The sequence below is a fragment of the Equus asinus genome, chromosome 10, assembly GCF_041296235.1.
Source record: "Equus asinus isolate D_3611 breed Donkey chromosome 10, EquAss-T2T_v2, whole genome shotgun sequence".
NCBI classification, from domain to species: Eukaryota; Metazoa; Chordata; class Mammalia; order Perissodactyla; family Equidae; genus Equus; species Equus asinus.
In genome coordinates this window covers 74,296,799-74,317,159 of record NC_091799.1, presented here as the reverse complement: position 1 = coordinate 74,317,159, position 20,361 = coordinate 74,296,799, and the positions used below count along the sequence as shown (strand labels likewise).

The following is a 20,361-nucleotide window of genomic DNA, read 5'->3' as shown; positions in this document are numbered from 1 at the left end:
CCTATATTTCATATTTTAAAGATGGTGTTAGTATCTCATTAAAAGCATTACTATTTGTCATTAATTAGAGTGTTATTGCAATTGATCCTGTTGGTTTGGGGTGGTTGTCATTGTTTCCAGTATTAAGTGTCAGAGAGTCGGATGGGTGATTTGCCACGAATGTCTCCCTGACTTGGTTCTGTCTGTGACCCAATTGTGGTCACTAGAAGGCTTTAAAGATTTCTGTACTCATGACCTAAAACACTACACATCAAATTCGTGATGTAAAAATGAGATTCTGGGTTTTAAGGAAAGGATCCTGTTACTGTAGAGAGGTGAACCAGCCTCCTCTCTTACTTAGATGTTTTGTACAGGGTCTTGCTACTCAAAGTGCAGTTCCCAGAGCTGCAGCAATGGCATTACTTGGGGGCTTATTAGAAATGTAGTTTGAAAAAGTACTGGTATAAAGAACACTTCATAGGACACAGCAAAATGGATATAGAGTAAAGGTACATGCCATTGTTGGAGAAAGGATTCCCAGGATAAAGATAAAAAACAGTAAGAAAGATTCACTTGGCTGCTGTCGTATCTCCAGTCTATGAATGCAATTTAAGCGAGGCAATTTGTAAATAAACATAACGTTCTGAATGTGGTTGGTTAGGGACACACTTCCCCATTCTAGTGGACTTCCTGCTTTCATGGAGCCACATCACATTGTGGATGCCTTTAAAGGTATCCTCTGGTGTCACTGAGCAGGCAGGAAGGACTTACCAAGCCATGATGCCTGAAACTGCTATGCCCAAATAAAGTCCTCCCAGACACTATTTGGAACCCTGGGATAATGTTGGAGTAATGGAGAGTGAGTGAGGGTTTTTCTTTACCTTTATATGAACACATTTGGTCACCAGTACTTCTCCCAGCATGGAAGCTGGACCGGTCGGGGGGAGTCTCGAAAGGGACTGGATGATTTTATGCCATAGAGATGTGCTGAGAGGCATTACTGCACAGTAGTTAAGCATATGGACACAGACAACCAGGTTCAGTTCCTGGCACTGACTAGCTGAAGTTGGATGAGTTACTTAATTCTCTGTGTCTCAGTTTCTTTCTCTGTAATATGAGGATGGTAATAACACCTACCTCATAGGGTTATTATGAAGATTGCATAAGTTGATAGATTTAGGTGCTTAGAACGGGGGTGACAAGTAGTAGACTCAATAAATGGAAACAAACAAAAAAAAACATTATCTAGGGGCCAATGGGCAGCATAGTGCTTGCCCCATAGTAGGTATTCAGGTGCCTATTAAGTGTTCATGGGATGTGCCCATTGTCTATTTACTGCCTCTCAGCTTCAAATTCACCCTTAATTGCCAGTCCTAGGAAATTAAGATGGGCCCTTGAAATATTTTTCCTCTGCCAGCTGGCATGATGTTAAACTTTGTTGGTAGAGGACCCAGGAAAGACATTGCAGGAAGAAGGGGCTTTCCTTCCTGGCTCCAGTGTGCTCCGGGCAGCAGGCTCCTCTAGGCCCAACTCCTGCAGAGCTGCGGCTGCCCCAGCCCCGGCCCTGGGAGTGCAGGGCGGCTCGGAGCATCCTCCCCTCCCCAGGCAGTTCAGTAGCAGAGGCCTCTAGGGAGACAGCTCCCTGTGAGGAACTTCCCCCCACAAACTGGAAGACAGACAAAAAATGGATTTGGCGAGCCCTGGCTATGTCCTCTCCAACAAGGTCTGGATCTCCACTGGGCAGGCAAGGGTACAGGATCTTTTCCTTGAAAACTCCGTTTCAGTCCTAGGAATATCTACTATTCCTATATTCGTTAGCGATCTCTTTACTTCTTTTAGCCTGTCTCTTGTTTTAGTTAATAATTTGTTATATTAAACTTTCCCTATTCGAATTATCATCTGGTTTCTGTCTCTTGATAGGACCCTGAAAGATAATGAAATTTTAACATTTCCAATTGCTCTGGGAAATCTGTATGTTGTCTGTAAGATGAATGATGCAAACTTTTAAGAAATGACTATGTGTGTTGAACAGATATACTGCTATCTGTGATTAAGTGAAAAAAATAAGTAAAACAATATGTAGATGATAGTCCTATTTATACTTTTAAAAATCTGTGTGGGGGCCGGCCCCCTGGCCGAGTGGTTAAGTTCGTGCTCTCTGCTTCCACAGCCCAGGGTTTCGCTGGTTTGGATCCTGGGTGCAGACATGGCACCGTTCGTCAGGCCATGTTGAGGCGGCATCCCACATGCCACAACTAGAAGGACCCACAACTAAAATATACAACCACGTACTGGGCGGATTTGGGGAGAAAAAACAGAAAAAAAAAAGAAACTTGGCAACAGTTGTTAGCTCAGGTGCCAATCTTTACAAAACAAAAAATCTGTGTGGATGTGCACGGGTTCATATTTGTAAGTATCGAGGAAGTTCTGGAAGGATACAGAGAGCCCAGAAGGGATATTACCTCTGGGGAGGGAAGAGGGATTAAGGGAATGGAGAAGGGTGACTTTCATTTTTTTTATTTTATATTTTATATTTTAAAAATGTACACTATTGTTACTGTTATAATTTTTATAATTTTAGGAATTAAATTCTTTAATTTTTGTGACTTTTGTAATTTTAATTTAAAAAAGTCAGCAGGTGATAGAACCTTGTGTGGGAGGACAGGGAAGGAACTAACAATTATTGAGCACCTATTATATGCCAGACACTTTCCATATATTATCTCATTTAATCGTGCGAATGAGAGAGGCATTGTTATTCCTATTTTACCGATAAGAAAACTGGGTCTCAGAGTGATTAAGCAATTTCCCAACTTCATGTTAGAATTCTGCCTTGGCCTTTTGGAATCCAAAGTCCAGACTCTTCCCACCATGCTAGTGTTTCTTAAACTGAGTTTTATAGACCTCTGAGAGGAGGCCCATAGACGTGTTCTCAAGGTTCATGAACTCTCCAGACAATTCCTAAATTTTAGTATGTCATTTCAATGATAATCTTTAAGTAGATATGTTCTGGATCTTCTGGAAGACCATCTTAAAAGAGCACTTCAGACATCTGAATTTTGCTTATGTTTATGCTAGTGTTCTTACCAAAGTCACATCCTCCCTTAATTGTCCCAGGCGAATCAGAAAAGAACAGAGTGGAATTTCATAAGGCATTCATGCCAAGGGAGGGCCAGATTATATCATGGCTCAAACAGAAAACAGTGGTGGGGAAGAAAACACCTCACATTCTGAACATGGCAACATATGCACAGAAAACTCAAAAAAAACTGCAACTCAAGAATTAGTGCTGTACTCACGTTTGGAATGGTGATTTTAGTTTTGGCCAAACACTACTACATTAAATTAATGTTGTCACATTTAAATTTTCTTGGCTTTGTAGTTGTGTTTTTATTTAAATTTTAAATTTATTTTGGCTCTACAATTGCGGAAGAGAGAGATACACAAGGGTTTATACCTGGCTTTATGTTTATACATCAAGTAACATAGTAAAATAATTTGAAAGGCATCCTCCCATCAACAGTAAAGAGAACGTCTTCCTTTAAAGAGACTCATTTATGACTCAAATTTGAGAAGATTGCTATTATACCACTCTGCTTCTCTAGACATAGAAAAGGACATAAAAAACCCTGAAATACATTACAGATATGATGACAGGGTTTTGGAACCAAAATCTAGATGCTTAATCTAACAATGGTACTGAATTCAGGGAATGCAGGACGTATTGTTTTAACTAAAGGGCACACCTGGAGAGAAACTGAACGGCCAATTACCGGCCCATCATGCCAGGCCTCTCAGGGACCACGCCTGGTGAAATGGAGAGTCCCAGCTGTGCAGAAGAGCTTTCAAGCACAAATGCATACTCTGCGTAACGCTCCCTAGTGAGCCTCCTATGATTCAAACAAACAAAAGAGAAAGTTTTCTTTTAGGATGCAAGAAGCAAGTCCCTAGCAAGCATCTGTATAATCAAGAGCCATCTACTGCGAGAAAGCAGCTTGTCAGAACGAAGCCAGTTGGGGACTCAGTGAAGCAAAAGCCCTCAACTCGCATCTGCTGGACACAAGCGGAGCCCCAGTCTGAACGTACAATAAAAACAGCCGGGCCCACAAAGCCCTAGGTTGTGGCTTTAAATAATCTGGCTCAGGGCCCCCGAGAGTGGATGATCAACATTTTTATGGACTCGGCATTGAGTTCTGGGAGCCAAAAGCCATGTCAGCAGGTGTGGAGCATGCCTTACCTTTGTGTAGAATCCTAGGCTTTTAATTATGGGTCAGTCAACTGCTTCTTGATTTATGCAGAACCCTTTGGGAATACTAACTACTGAGCCATCACATCAAGGTGGCCATTTAAGGTATCATTAAGGCAATGGAACTGTTAGTGCCTGGAAGAACAAAAAGTATTTTCCAAAGTCCCAAACTGGCACAGGCCACTTCCTTATCCCCTCCCCCAGCCTGCAACAGTTGCCAAGGCCACCTATACCCTCTTCCCTGCACTGCTCAGTATTCCCCACCTCCCTCCCTGAAGCCTGAACCCCTTAGAGCCTCCCCCAGGGCATTGGCACACACAGACACTTGAATGGAAGTTTGCCACACAAGGCAGTGGGGTTGCCCCTCTCAGTTCCACAACTGTTCTCAGGCGTACTTTCAGGTATTTTAACCCGACATCACTTATTTTTAAATGGCGGAGGCTTGGGGCTTCTCAGACACTGGGATTGTCCTGTGGCCCGAACTGACTTAGGAAAAGCCCTGAAATCAACCCAAAAGGCTACTGCTGAGTCTCCTCAGCTCCCTTTCTTTCTTATCTTCACCAGTTGTTCCTTTTCAAACAACTCTGTGTTTTGCTGTAGCACTCCCTCTGCCAAGACTGTCCCATATGATGCCTGGCCTTGGGTCTGGCAGGGCTTCCCTCATCACCCCTGCCCTTGGCCTGCCCTGCCCTGCCCTCCCTCCCTCCTTGCCTGTAGGAGGGCGGCTGCTGCTGTGGGGACAGCTGGAAACAGGTCAGAAAGCTGAAGGGAGAGAAATAATACACCTTTATTGCAAAGTTTTATATGGAAAAAAACCTTGCATTGCTAAAACTAGGAATAAAGCCTTAGCAGGCAGACCTTTGAGAAACGGTGCAAGTGAGTCTTAAAATTTCAATGGTGAGTTTTTCTGAAAAATTTTACAGAAACATATAAAATAACAGACTCTTCTCTTTGTCTTGAGAAGATAGATTGATAGAAATCAATCAGAGATTATCCAGATTTTTCCTGTGCTCAGTAATACAAGCCCAGTATATTGATGCACTATATGGGGGGTCCCTAAACAAATGCAATTAATGGGATGATAGCCAACTTCAGAGAAGGACAGAGGCTAGTCTGCTCCAGCCAGTTCTTGCCAGGGAACGTGGAACCATAGACGCCAGACCTGATTTTTCAAGAGAAGCTTTAAAATCCAGTTTGTATGTATGTTTATATATGAATATGTGTATGTGAAATTCACCAGTTTTAAAATGTTGGCTTACTTTTTTAAAAAGCAGACCAAACAAAATCTATATTTCTCCTCTGTTCTGGATTTAGAGAATCTGTTCAGGATAAAGTTTCAGAAAAGAAGACAGTGGAAAAGAGTCAAATCAGCCAAGTATTAAGTAGCTATATTTAGAGTTTCCTAAATACAGTAGAAAAGATTGCCTCCTGTCCAAATATGGTTGTAATCTTCATATATATGCTAGCAACTCACAGTTTAAGTTTCTCTTTGACATAATTTGTATGGTTCAACCTCCTTTATCTTGGGTCCCTTTTTAAAGGTCAGAGTGAAGTTTTGGTTTTCTGTATCCACAGGGCTGACTTTGTTCAGAGAAGTTGCAGTTTCCCAAATCCTAACACAGAAGGTCAAGCGAGTCTCTCTTCCAGGAATGTGCACACTCGTACCCAGACAGGTTAGCAGGTTAGGGGCAGGGGGAGACAGATGAACAACAGGGGCTTTCCTCCAACCTCTACCTGGGGATTTTCTAAGACACTGTCCTCAGAAAAGGACACGCAGCTCAAAGTTGCACTGACTGACGTGAAAGATCTCATCCTCCAGGTGGTAAATTACTAATCTTGTTGCTCATGAGGTTCCTTCCCGAAATTTCTTCTTGAAGATCCGGAATTTAAACCTATGCCATTCTCTTGTAGATAACTGGAAATTCCTACCTGAAGAGATTGAAATTCCTAACCCAAATTGATGGCAGCACGGAGCTCCTTCCAGCTCCATCTTGGGCGGCACCCCTCCCTCCTCCCACCGGAGGCTTAGTTAGCAGGCGCCCCCACTCACCTTCGGAGGTGCGAAGAGCCACACAGGCAGCCAAAGCCGCGAGGGCGAGAGCGAGTCCTGTCTGCTGCATGCCCGCCTGCTCCACCAGCTGGGACAGCACCGCAGGTGAGGCAGTGAGATCAGGAAATGAAGCCAAAGGTGTCCTTGGGTGCAGAAAAAGCGCGCGGAGGAAAAATAAGCCAGGAAGCCCCGCCCTGGGAGGTGCTGGGGTACCTGTTTCTCCTGTTTCTTTCCTTGAGACCAGATTCTTTCTTAAGAGCAGACTTGTGGTCAAACCACGGAATGGGGAGCAGTGTTAGACGATGTCAGTGGCCAGACAATCTGGCAGCTGGTGAGGTCATTGTGAGTTGGGGGTGTGCATCAGAATCACTTGGGAACTATTAAAAAAAAATAGCTGTCTACATGAATTTCTCCACAGATCTATACATCAGAATTGGGGGCACGGGACCAGTAATTTGAATTTTTAAAAAAGCTCCATAGGTGATTCTGATGGATACCTCCATTGCATAAAGGAATCAGTGTTTAAGTAGCTTGTTGAAACTAGGCGTTTCTGGGAACAAGGGTGACAAGTCATAAAAAAAATATCTGGTGGAAAGATATGGAAAAATTTGATCCCACTCTGGTCTTTGGTTTGCAGCCAAACTGTTTCCAGTGAAGCTGTCAGTTTATTTGAGACGGGTAAGACAGGTAGAGGGGCCTCTTCCCACTCCCTCTAGGCTGTACCTTTTCTCCTAACTGGTTGCATAACCTCAGAAAACGTACTTAGCTTTTCTGTGAATAAGGAGTTGGGCTGGCTGATCTCCACATCATGCTTTCTCTCTCACTGCACTGTCCCATGCGGTAGCCTATTGTCCACATGTGGCCCCTGAGCATTTGAAATGTAGTAGTCCAAATTCAGACGTGCTGTCAGTGTAAAATGCATGCCAGATTTCAAAGACTTAGTACCAAAAAATATAAACTATCTTGTTAATAATTTTTCATGTTGATCACATGCTGAAGTGATAATATCTGGACATATTGAATTAGATAAGATATATTACTAAAATTAATTTTATCTGTTTTTTTTTAACTTTGTTAATGTGACTGCTCAGAAAATTTTAAATTGCATGTGTAGCTTCCATTATATTTGCAATGGGCAGTGCCACTTTAAAAGGTCAAGAGCTCGAGGTCAGAATCGTCCCCCCCCCCCCTCCACCCCCATCAAGTTGTGGTACTTAACCAGTCTCCAATTTCACTGTCATGAACTGGAGTTATAATAAAATAGGAAGTGAAATCGTTGGAGGACAAAGATGGTGACCTCCTGAATGAGAAGACCCAGTCACACAGTGTAGCACTTCCAGACGCTGCCACTAAGCAAGGGGACTTTGCCACAGGTCTCAGAGCACAGAGAACCTGCAGAGGTGACTGTCAAGGCCTGTGAAATTTTGTGCACCCACCACAACCACAGTAGCCTCTCTGGAACCAGCAGTATGCTCTGAACTTAAGAGTGGGAAGCTGCGTAAAAGTCATAGCCTGAAGTAGCGAAAATTACAAAAGAACTCCCATGCCTAGACGTTCACCAGCCTGCCGCTGCGCCTGAATTCCCACCCTGAGTCCTTCCTGAGGATGGCTTCTCTGCAGTAGAAAAAAGCCTCTGTTTGGATCAGTTGGAGGGTGACTGTTGGCTAATAGGAGTGATTTTTTAATCCAACAGGACATAATTTACGCAGAACTATTAGGGCACCGACAAGGAAGCCTGGAGTTAGACAGACCCTGTGAGCTTACTCATGTGCTATTCTCTTATTTGTTTCTCTGTTTGACAGGACAGCTTCCCTTTCACTGTGTGCCTGTTTCTTCTGATAGGAAATGTCACCCTGGCCCTGCCAGGAAGAAGGCATAGGGACAGAATCCAAGGGGTTGGAAAGCACAGGGGCCCTTCCTTGAGCTGTCACAGGTGACGAGCACGTTCCCTCTCCTTCCTACTCCTTCCTGGGGGGCACTGGAATGAGATGGTGGGTTGGGTGGTGGTTACTGGAAGACAGTTGGTATGATTGATATGTGGAGCCAAAATTATTAAAGCCTGCATGCATGAAACCCCTGCCATTAGAATCCTGGCCTCGGGGAGGGCATTATGTTAACGTGGGGTTAAGCAGCAAACCCTGACATCTTCCAGCAGTGACCAATAAACTACTGGAAAACTCTATACCATGACATTATATAACAAGACATGGATGAGAGGAATGCTGGGCAGATCAGTTTTGATTGGGACGAGGGGTAAACTGAATGATGGGATTTTTGTCTGCAGAGCTCATGTTGCAAGCTATAATTATGGGGTTCATGTGTCTGTGTGTGGCTGGCGTGTTCATTAGGCAGACATGGACCACAATTAACTAGGAAAGAGCCTCCAAAGAGTGCGATCAGAGCAATTTTCATTATTTAAATATTTTTATCTGGACTTGGGGCTTCTACAGAACCAAATGACAAGGAGCCTGGGAAATGAGTGCTTACAGGACCAGGGGATAGTTGGAGGGTAGGGCCATAGGATGAAATAAACAGTTTGAGGACAATTAAAGCCATGTATGCTTTTGTGTTTTCCACTGTGAAATGTCCTGGCTAAGAACACGGGGATGGCGGCTGCCCCATGGCCGAGTGGTTAAGTTCCTGGACTTGCTTTGGTGGCTCAGGATTTCACCGGTTCGGATCCTGGGCACGGACATGGCACTGCTCATCAGGTGAGGCTGAGGCGGCACCCACGTGGCACAACCAGAGGCACTGACAACTACAGTATACAACTATGTACTGGGAGGGTTTGGGGAGAAGAAGAAGAAGGAGGAAGAGGAGGAGGAGGAGAGGGAAGGGAAGGAGGAAGAGGAGAAGAAGAAAAAAAGATGGGCAACAGTTGTTAGCTCAGAGACCAATCTTAAAAACAAAAAGAACACAGGGATGCAACCTTTTAAAAAAAGTTTTTTTTACCTTTTCTTTACTCTCCTAGGAAAAACCCAATTGTTTTCGCTTTAAAGAGAAGTAAAGTGTAAACCTCAGGCTATCATAAAAATACTTGATGTTATCAGTGCTCTAGGTAAAACAACCCATTTGGATTAGGGGAATGAAGACTATTTCTAAACAGTAGCTTAATAAAATTAAGCCAGTAAACTTCCCTTAAAGATTTGTCTTGAAAATTAGTATGTAGATGGACTATTTTGAAAATGATGTCAACATTTAAATGTTCTAGAAGAATCTACAATTTAATGGATGCCTTCCATGAATCTTCCCATGCTGAGAATAATCACCCTTTAGCAAACTGTGTGATATTTGAGTTCTGATTTGTAGATGGTGGATTTGTTGAAGCAGAGCCAAACGGGGTCTCATATTCAAAACTGGGCTCCAAATACATTACGGCAGGCTCTGAGTTACAATTTTTAAAGATAGTATCTTCTCTTCTAATTACAGAATTATATTGGGTCCACTGTAGAAAAATGTGGAATGTGTAAAAAAAAAGTATAAGGAAGGAAATATTTAAATAGCCAGCAATGAGCTTTCTTACCCTTTGGTGGCTATTCCTCCAGTCTTCTTTCTGTGCGTATCTAGTCATTCATTCACTGAGTCAAGCTTTATTAGGGATCTACCATATGCAAGATGTGTTAGATGAATGGTGAGCTAAGAGGACACAGTCTCTGATGCCCGGAGGTCAGACAATTAAGCAGCCACAACAATAATGAAAGGGTAAGTGCCAGCACAGGGTAGTGCAATGCTTAGGGCACCCAGAGCAGGGGCGGTTCACCCAGTCTGGGAATGAACCAGCTCTAAAAGATGCTTTCTAACTGCTGCCAAGTTTAGTGTTTTATAATACAGAGGTATTGTACTTTGGTGAACCAACCTCTCAATTCTGAAAGTTTAGATTTAAAAGTGTTTTTTCACTATTATAAACAATTCTGCAGTGAATCCCTTATATAATTTAAACCTTTATGCTCACTCTTTAGAATAAATTTTGAAAAGCAGAATTGCAAAACTAAAGGGCACAGTTGTTTGAAAGCATTTTGATACATATTCAGGCCGTTAAGCTGAAAAATTTACCTACATCTTTTTCTCCAACACTTTCCACATTTTTTCCAGCATCCCACATGACAACTCTAATTATATAAAGCAAATCACATGCTTTAAAATGGCTCTGCGGAGCACATGGCAGGGCCCTTCCCTCCTCGGAAGATCTGTTTCCCAAATCAGGATTTAAGAACTTTTAGGAGAGCCAGGCTAAGGTCCTTTTCGGTGCTGTGGTTTCATGATTTACACTCTGAATTAAACATGTGATAGGGTTGGGCATCAGGTGTGCCAAAGCAAACAGAGAGGAAAGAATGCAAGACTGATCAGTGGAAACAGAGTTTGAACCTAGTGCCAAAGTAGGGAATTTCCCTTGCACTGAATTTCTTATTCCTGGTTAACACAATAGTTTCCTTTCTAGACTTAAACATAACTGTTTGCTTTTTTAGCATTCATGCTTTCCAGATATGTAAATAATCCAAATTCATTTTAATGTCATTGTTATGAGTTTTATTAGGATGCTGAGGCACAGAAGTTAGGTCACTTGGCGAAGATTAGTCAATAAATTGGGAATCATAGAGCAGAATAGTAACTCAAGCGAAGAAACACAAAAAGAATGTCCCCAGGAAAATCTGAAAAAGAAGAGCCTTGAGGAGTGACTAGTCCCTCTGGATGTCAAAATATGTTGTAAATCTACTGTAATTAAAATAGCTATAGTAGACTGTAGACACCAATGCATAAATCCAGAAGATATAATGCTTGTGCGAATTGGATACATAGTAAAGTTAGCATTTTATATCAAGGAAAACTGTGGATTATTTAGTGAATGTTTTTGAAACAACTGGTTAACCATGTGGAAAAAGATAAAGTTGAAGCTTTAAATTCCAGATGTATTAAATATTTAATGTAAATGATTAAAATATAAAAGTATCCAAAGGAAATATGGAAGTTTTGTGTTTTTTTAAACTTTTGGAGAGGGAAGAACTTTCTATGCGTAAAACAAGTCTTCGAAGCTATAGAGAAAAGAATGAAAAATTTGACTATACAAAAAAATGAAATTCCATCATGGAAAAATAAAACTGAATAAAAGACAAATGGCAGGGGCTGGCCCCGTGGCCGAGTGGTTAAGTTCCCGCGCTCCGCTGCAGGCGGCCCAGTGTTTCGTTGGTTCGAATCCTGGGCGCGGACATGGCACTGCTCATCAAACCACGCTGAGGCAGCGTCCCATATGCCACAGTTAGAAGGACCCACAACGAAGAATATACAACTATGTGCTGGGGGGCTTTGGGGAGGAAAAGGAAAAAAATAAAATGAAAAAAAAAAGACAAACGGCAAAATGTTGTGTGGGTGGGTGGAGGGGACATTTGTAAGGCAACAAACGGCTGTTATATAAAGAGATCTTGACTATCAATAAGAGGCGAATGACTCAATAGGAAAATGGGCTACGGGTATGAACAGGTAGTTCACAGATGGACTTTTCACCTACCAGGCTGGTGAAGGTCAAAGCGTTCAATATGACGCTGGGTTAGCAAGTATTCACTCATGGGTGAGTAGGAGGGTAAATTGGTGCAAATACTTAGGAGGTTAATTTGGCAATACCTATCCATTTAAAATGAAGATATCCTTTGACTTAAGAGTTTCACTATCGGAATTTACACTAAGATACAGACACATGTATGCAAAGATGTAAGTATAAGAATCTCATTGCAGCATTATTTTTAATAGCAAATTATTAAAAACAACCTGCATAACAACTAAAAGGACCCACAACTAAAAATACACAACTATGGACGGGGGGCTTTGGGGAGAAAAAGAAAAAATAAAATCTTTAAGAAAAACAACCTGCATATCCATCAAGAAGTTACTAGAAAAATAAATTATGGCATACTCCAATGGACTGCAATGCAACAGTAAAAGTAATAATAATAATAATGTGTTGTAAGGAAAGATCTCTGGTCTGCAAGTGAAAAAAACAAACAAGGTGCAGAGCAGTGGAAAAATATATAGTCCGACATTCTTTCCTCTCTGTTTACTTTGGCATATTGATGCCCAACCCCATCACACATTTAATTACAGAGTGTAAATCATGAAACCGCAGCACCAAAAGGGCCTTAGCCTGGTTCTCCTAAAAGCCATCTCAGCTGGGGGATGTTCTATCTGGTTTCTAAAGGATACAGATTTCTAATATATCAGACACACCTACTCACTCACTGCCCTTGGCCCTAGTTTCGAGATATATCCACATATATAAATATATACACCCATGTGTGTATATATAGAGAGATGAAATGCACATATGCAACACACAGACACATGTAGATGTTTATAGAGGCAAAGAAGATTTCTGGAATGATGCAGCACAAGTTCTTATTAGTGGCTGCCTCTGAGAAAGTGAAGGTCTAGGGTGGTAGAAAAATCTCCTTTTCTTTTCATTGTCTATACTTTTTTATGATTTGAATTTTTACTAATTATATTAGTTTTCTACGGCTGAATAACAAATTAGCACAAACATCGTGGCTTAAAACAACATCTGTTTGTTAGTGCACAATTTCCGTGGGTCAGGAGTTGAGTAACACTGAACTGGGGCCTCTGCTCAGGATCTCACAACCGAAGTTGCAACCTCAGCCAGAGCTGCATTTTCATTGGAGGCTAGAAGTCCTTTCCAAGCTCACAGGGTAGTTGGCATCATTCATTTCCTGGCAGTTGTTGAACTCATGGTGTCTTGGCTTCTTCAAGGCCAGCAGGAGAGAGAGTCTCTGAGCTCTAGATACTCTTTTAAAGAATTCACCTGATAATTTCCCTTTCGATTCACTTGAAGTCAACTTTAGGGACTTTAATTACATCTGCAAAATTCCTGCATCTTTGCCATATTCTATTGAAGCAAATCATGGGTTTCACTGCACTCAAGGCGAGGGGATCATACAGTGGCTTGGATATCAGGGGGCAAGAGTCACTGGGGTCTTAGAATTCTGCCTACCACACCACTATTACCAACTATAAAACCACCATCACCACCACAATAATATCTAATACTTATATAGAGCTTATTTTGTAATAGGCACTGTTCCAAATGCTTTGCACATATTGTCGCTTAATGGTCAGAACAATCCTATGAAGTAAGAATTCTTATAACCCCTATTTACAGATAAGGAAATGAGGCATGAGTTTAAGGAATTTGCCTAAAGTCACAGAGCTTGTAAGTGTTGGAGCTACCACTGGAAACCAGGCAGTATATATTTAGAGTTCTGTGGTCCTCACTACCTTATGTATGCATTGTTCAAATACAGAGGAAAAAAAAATGTTTTAAGTGTTCCAGTGACTGAGGCTATATAACAAATATGCCAGCACTTGTGACTTAAACAACTACAACATTTAGTTTGCTCCTGAATCTGCGTCTTAAGCAGGGGACGGCTCACATCCTCTCCACTCAGTGTCACCTGGAGTGGTTTGAAGGCTGGGAGCTGGAATCATCTGGACGGCTCACTCATTCCCATATCCGGCAGTTGCTGCTGGGTGTCAGCTGGGGACTTCAGTTGCTCTGTACGTGGGCCTCTCCTTGTGACTAGTTTGCCTTCCTCACAGCATGGTGGCTGGGTTCCAAGGGCAAGTATCCCATGAATGAGAAAGCAAGCCAGGTGGAAGCTACATTGCCTTCATGGCCTGTCTCCGACATTTAAGCAGGTTCATTTCTACTGCATTCCATTAGTTGGGATAGTCACAAAGTCCTACTCAGGTTGAAGGGGAGGGGAAATAGACTTCACCTCTCAATGGAGAATGGCAAAGTTCTAGAAGAGCATGAGGACTTGAAATAGTGCTGTCAGTCTGCCTCAAAAAGGTTGATTAGGGGCTGGCCCCGTGGTACAGCGGTTAAGTTTGCACACTCCACTTCGGCAGCCTGGGGTTCGCCGGTTTGGATCCCGGGTGCAGCCAGGGCACCGCTTGGCAAGCCATGCTGTGGTAGGCATCCTACATATAAAGTAGAGGAAGATGGGCATGGAGGTTAGCTCAGGGCCAGTCTTCCTCAGCAAAAAGAGGAGGATTGGCAGATGTTAGCTCAGGGCTAATCTTCCTCAAAAAAAAAAAAAGAAAAGAAAAAGTTTGATTAATTTATTCCTCTATCCCAGAGCTAGCCTGTACCCAAATCATCCCAATAATTTATCTATTCTTTTTGTTAAAAGCATCAAGAAAAAGGCCCCACAATATTAAATAATAAAACATCAAAGTAATGTCCATCTTTCTTTTCATACTCATAGATCACCTTTCTCCTTACATTTCCCTTAGGGTGAAGAACAAAAGAAATTTGAAGATCTCGTGAGGTCTTTGCTGCGGGCTTTGAATCTGGATAATTATATTTTCCTTCTTTTGGCTGAAATTCTAAGATACTTCAGGGAAGAATTCTGAGTTAGGACTGTCTAGAACATGTCAGCTCTTATCTTCTAAGAAAATAGATATAATCGTTCATTCATTCATTTAACAAAAATGTATTGAGTCCCCACCCTGAACGGAACACAGCCCTAAGGAAAGAGTAAGAAATGGAGACAATGTCTTTGCCCTCAAGGAGCCCAAGTTGGTGGGGGAGAGAAGGAGAACAACAGTTTCAGTATTAATTCCTGTAATAGTGTGGAACTGAAAAAAGATGGAGTCTCTCATGTTAAGGCACTAAAATGGAGCAGGGTGGACATGAAGAGAAGAACAAATTCCTCCTTCAGGATGAACTCTTGAACTCATTAGATGCCTGAAATGCACCTGCAAGTCTTCTCAAGGAAGATAAGATAATGGGGACAGAACCTTCATTCCCGTCAGGGTCGTCTTCTACATTCCTATATTTTAGTGGCTTATTTCAACTGACCCTTACCCCATGACTACCTTGCACCTGGAATTTGTTAAAAGACATTCCTTTCTTTTTTTTTTCTTCTTGGCCTTTGTGCTGCTTGAACCTGTGTTCCTGGGCTGCCATCCTAAAACCCTGAATAAACTTCATTTTGTTTAAGTCTATTGGAGTCGACCTTCAGCTTACAGGTCTTCAGCTGGGTCTTTGTCTTGTCTGGGATTGATGCTTCCTAGCAGCCAAGTCCTCAAAAAGAAGGCTGCCATTGCATTAAAATTAGTAATGCAGTTCCCAAACTATGTGCCGAGGCACCCCAGGGTGCTGAAATGAACTCTTATGGGTGCTGTGGAATATTCTGAACCGTGGAGGGAAACATAGGGACATCTGCTGGACACCACACAGCTACTACTATTAAGTTGTTTGAATCTAACTAAATAAAAACTATATGGTATTTCTTTTGGCCTTAGTGGCATGGTGAAGAAACTACCGAGATATTAAGAACACCAACTGTAAGCCAAAAAAATTTGGAAACCTCTAGAGTACCTCATCTATCAATTTTCCTGATAATTCCTTATATTTTTCTTCAAAGTGAACACACACTGTTTGAGCTCTTCTTTCTCGGGGCAAGGCCTTATCACCTGGACCTCTCCAGGGACTCCTCCCTGGGCCTTTAGAGGGCATCCTCAGGTGAGCATCCTTTCCAGTATCTCCCCACTCCTGCCTCCCTGCCTGCAGGCTTCTCCCCTTAGCATTCGCCTGTTCAGTGTTCCTTTCCCCAGAGCCTGGCACCTCCCTATGGAAATAATCAAGTCTCCATCCTCACCAGGGCCTTGTGCTGACTTGCAGATATTGCATCCCTGTCCTTTCCTCCTCTGCCCAGTTACTGCTCCCAGCAAAGAGAAAAATCATGCAGGGCTATGGTTGGTTCAGCACTCCACCCAAGATGAATTCCATTTGAACTCCATGTGAGATGAGAAAGGTCTACCCCTTTCATTAACATATCTTTGCACTGGTTTCTTGTTAACTAATATCCTGGTGCTACTATACTAAAATAGCATTTGCCTTAATTCTACATTAACTGATAATAAATGGTAAATGTCCAAACATGTTCTAATTACAAGGCTTCCCTCCTGGCCTTGTGGCAGAGTCAGGGGTGAAGTAGCTGAGTAAGGACAGGACAGGAAAAGCATTTGCCACCACATCACACCATGATAAGACAAAACAGAAGGATGCAGAAGACTGCGCTGAAGTGGGAGCCCCAGCTCTGCCTCAGAGGCTGGATTGAGAGGGTTTATAAAAATGGCTTACAGACAGGACACACTTGAGGTGAGTCTTGAAGGGAGAGTAAGAGCTACCCAGATGCTTAATTGTGAAGGAAAAGCCTTCCAGATAGAGGGAACAGCATGTGCACAAAGGAGAGCCCTAGCATGTTCCATTCTAAGGCTGTAGATTGTCCAGTGCTCCATGGAAAGAGGCCAGACTTGATCCAAAAAGGCTACAGTCAAGGGGAGAGAGACCACATCCCTGGTTTGTTTAAGGTAGGGGTGATTTTGCTTAGATACTATTTCGACTATTTTGTTCTTAGATTATAAGTAGCCCAAATTTAGAGGTCACTGGCACTGAGTATAGAGGCTTCTTATTGCTGCCGTGCCTCTAACCTTCAAAGTTCTTGATGGGAAGGCCACGTGGCTACGTGACATCAATTAGAATGTAGGAGCTCTTGGATTTGGCTCCCAGTTATAGCCTCCAGGAATAAACTCAAACCCGATGGTACCAACCTCAGGCTTAAACCTCTCAATGCTTCCACATTGCCCTCTGGACAAATTCCCAACTCCTTAACAGGCTGACAATGTTTTCCAGGCCTGGGTCAAGGTCAGTTTACTGCCTTCAACCCTCACCACTCTCCCACCTCAAGCACTCTGCTCTAGCAATGCTGAGTTATCTCCGATCTCACCCATGAGCTGTCACGCAGGGCCTTTGTAAATGCTCTTCCCTCTGCCTTCTGGGATCTTCCCACCCTCTCCCGTCACCTCACCCTCACGCTCACTGGAGCCCTCTGGCCTTTCTTTTACTTCTCAGGGAACTTCCCTTTCTTCCCCAGTGGGACTTCAGAAACCCTGTGTTTTCTCTTGCACCACTTACCAGGCTGTACTGAAATGTCCCGTCTCCTGTGTTTCTCCATAACTAGCCTAGGAGTTCTTTTAAGGGTCTGCATCTTTTTCGCCATTAGAACACGGCAAGTATTGTATTCATTTTCACCCAAAGGAACTATGAATGTTTAACTGGCCAAGACTTTTATGAATTTAAATCTTTTTTTTTTTTTCACGGAGAGTAGAGAAAGGGTTTGTATAAAGATTCTATAGTTCTACATGGAGAAAACAGAGGAGAAATACAACCATAAGTGTTAATAGCAAGGGAAGAAAAGGACATTCTTATCCCGAGAACAAACTTAACTCTGGCAAGGCAAGTTGGAGGCCATTTCCCCAGAATTTGAGGAGCCCCACCATCACTAGGATAAGGAGCTGTGGGCTCTAGAAAGTTACAGCAGGAGAGGAGTCTTGGAAAGCAGCTAGCCTATTCCTCATTGGCTCAAAGAGGATGAGTGACTCGTCCAAAGACACCAGGACAAGAGCCTGGTCCAGTGCACAGGATTCAAGAAAGTGGTCTCAGGAATGCTCATGTTAAACCAACAAAACCACCACCAACAGAGCCAGCCCTGATGGCCTAGTGATTAAAATTCAGCATGCTTGGCTTTGGCATCCCATGTTGGGTTTCTGGTCACAGAACCACACCACTCGTCCATGAGTAGCCATCCTGTGGCAGTGGCTCACAGAGAAGAGCTAGAAGGACTTACAGCATATATAACTATGTACTAGGGCTTTGGGGAGGAAAAAAGAAAAAAAAGAGGAAAAAGAGAGGAAGATTGACAACAAATGTTAGCTCAGGGCAAATTTTTCCCAGCCAAAAAAGAAAATAAAATCACCACCAACAAAACAACCACTAAAAATATCTAAGGGGAGGCAGAATAATGGCCTCCAAAGATCCCCACATCCTAATGCCTGGAACCTGTGAATATGTTAGCTTACATTGCAAAAGAGGCTTTGCAAATATGACTTGAGATGAGGAGCTTAGCTTGGATTATCCACGTGGCCCAATATAATCACATGGGTCCTTAAATTGAAGAACCTTCCCCAGCTGTAGTTGGAGAGAGACATGAGTGTGGAAGGAGGATCAGAAAGATGCAACGTGGAAAGGAAACTGACCTGCCATTGCTGGCTTTGAAGATGGAATAAGAGGGCCAGGAGCCAAGGAATGCAGGTGGCTTCTAGAAACTGAAAGAGGCAAGGAAACAGATTCTCCCCTGGAAGCTTCAGATGGAATACAGCCCTGCTGATGCCTTGATTTTAACCCAATGAGACCTGTGTTGGATTTCTGACAACAAACTGTAAGATAATACATTTGTCTTGCAAAAGAAGAGTAATACAGGATACATACACACACACCCTAGAACCTCTAAGCAGGCCAAGGAGGCAGGCTTCCCATCTCTCTTCCATTCTTTCTTCTCACTTTTTTGTAGTATTTTTATCCTTTTAAAGATCCCTTGAGGTTTATTTTAATCCCATATCACTTGGCTTGACTCGTCGAGATGGGAGCAGAGGGCCTGCAGAGTGATTTGCTGTGCGGCTCACACACTAGGAGTGGCAGAGCCCTTTCCAGGATTGGCCTGGGGCCCTTGCCACCCTTTATGAGGTCGGATTAACCAAGCAGCCCTGTGCCAAGCAGTTGAGACTCAAGAGAAACACCTGAGTCTCTGCTGGCTGGGGAATCAGGCCTAAAACTGAGAGGCTATTGTTATAGACTGGGCAAAAAGCCAAGGAGGTGCAGGAAGAAGGAAGTGGAGTATTTACACATGACTTTCCAAGAAGAGCAGGGCCTCGGCAGCATACAGTGTTCCTTATGGCTGGTCTCTCAAGAATGCTTTTAAAAAGCTTCAGCCACTCCCTGTGATTGTGTGAAATAACCGAGGGTGGTGAGGTATGATCACCATCATTTAGACATGGAACACTTGCATGCGGTCTGTTATGTGACCACTATCCCACATTTTATACTTTATTTAGCGTCACCCAGATATTCAGGGAACATTTTCTCTCTGCCTTCCACTTTAAGTGCATGGTATCAATATTGCTGACCTGGAAACCTGGGCGACACTCAAATGAAGTCAGGTGACTGTTGACTGAGGGATGGTGTGGGAATTCTGATGGGAGCTTTCCTTAAGAGTCCACGCAGATGTCTGAGGAGGGTCAGAGTGGAGGAGAGGTCAGAGCTCTTGTCTGACATTCCTATCCTGTTCAGAAAATTATGGGGTTGATGGGATTGGAATGCTTCCCAGACGTGAAGCAACATTAATCAGTGCTGGCGGGTATGTAAGCCACGTAACTCCTTGCAAGGTCAGTCAAAAGGGTAAAATGCTTCAGGAACCCTTTAATTATTATCATTATTCCTGGGAAGTAAAGAAATGCCAAGGGGACGCATGTGGCAATGCCTTGGATTTATGCAAAGTGCAAAGTAACTGTGGAGATCAATTATTAATAGGAGTTGCTCAGATCAATGGAATGCTGTGAGCCTCCTGGCTTGGGGATAGACCTAATGTGGGCAGAGAGTCTGAGGCTTGTCTTGTCTGGTACAATATTTGGGAAAAAATTGCTCAGTAGTGAGCAGAGTGTTATTAAGTACCCAGCTGAAGTCAGACAGTATGAATGGTAGTAGGCCAAGCAAGCCTGGTTCCATAACTACTTTAGAGACATGTGGTCTAAAGTAGAACAGGGAAAGTGGACTAAGCAGATTATTCAGGGTTGGCTAATTGGATTAGTTCACGAGGAAGTCTGGGGTAGTAGGGTGTTGAAATAGTTGAAACAATAACCTACAGCACCACGGTAGGTAGGGCAAGAACAGTTAATGTCCCTAGCAGAAGGCTGATGGACCTGATTACAAAGGAAGTTTAAGAACAATGAAAGAGATCGATAAGGCAAAGAGTTGGCTCAATGAAGAGAAGGGAGGGGAGAAAAATGAAGTTAAAGAAACGGGATGGGTCCAGAGCAGGGCTTCTTAAAGTATGGTTCCTGAACAATAGCACCAATATCAATTGGGAACTTGTTGGAAAATTCTCGGGACCTACCAAGTTAAAACTCTGGGAGTGGGTGTCAGGCAATCCCTGTTTTAACAAGCCGTACAGGTGATTCT

At 42.9% G+C, this 20,361-nt stretch overlaps 1 protein-coding gene and 1 long non-coding RNA gene across 3 annotated transcripts in view; one reads left to right on the top strand and one right to left on the bottom strand.

Annotated features, from left to right (window-relative positions):
• Window positions 1-6,446, bottom strand: part of CCL28 (C-C motif chemokine ligand 28) — a 37,080-nt gene extending 30,634 nt beyond the window's left edge. Inside the window, exon 1 of one of the 2 annotated variants that reach the window (XR_011506485.1) lies at window positions 6,276-6,446. Coding sequence is in view for 1 of the 2 variants with exons in the window: in XM_070519684.1 (XP_070375785.1) it covers window positions 6,276-6,345 (70 nt within the window). In the remaining variant the exon portion in view is untranslated. The remainder of the gene's footprint in view (window positions 1-6,275) is intronic. The other variant, XM_070519684.1, reaches the window with a different exon arrangement.
• Window positions 6,447-8,074: 1,628 nt separating this feature from the next.
• On the top strand, window positions 8,075-15,286 carry LOC123289608 (uncharacterized). Its single transcript, XR_006533673.2, has 3 exons — window positions 8,075-8,208; window positions 8,873-8,986; window positions 14,574-15,286. It is a non-coding gene; the product is annotated as an uncharacterized lncRNA (long non-coding RNA).
• The last annotated feature ends 5,075 nt before the right edge of the window (window positions 15,287-20,361 follow it).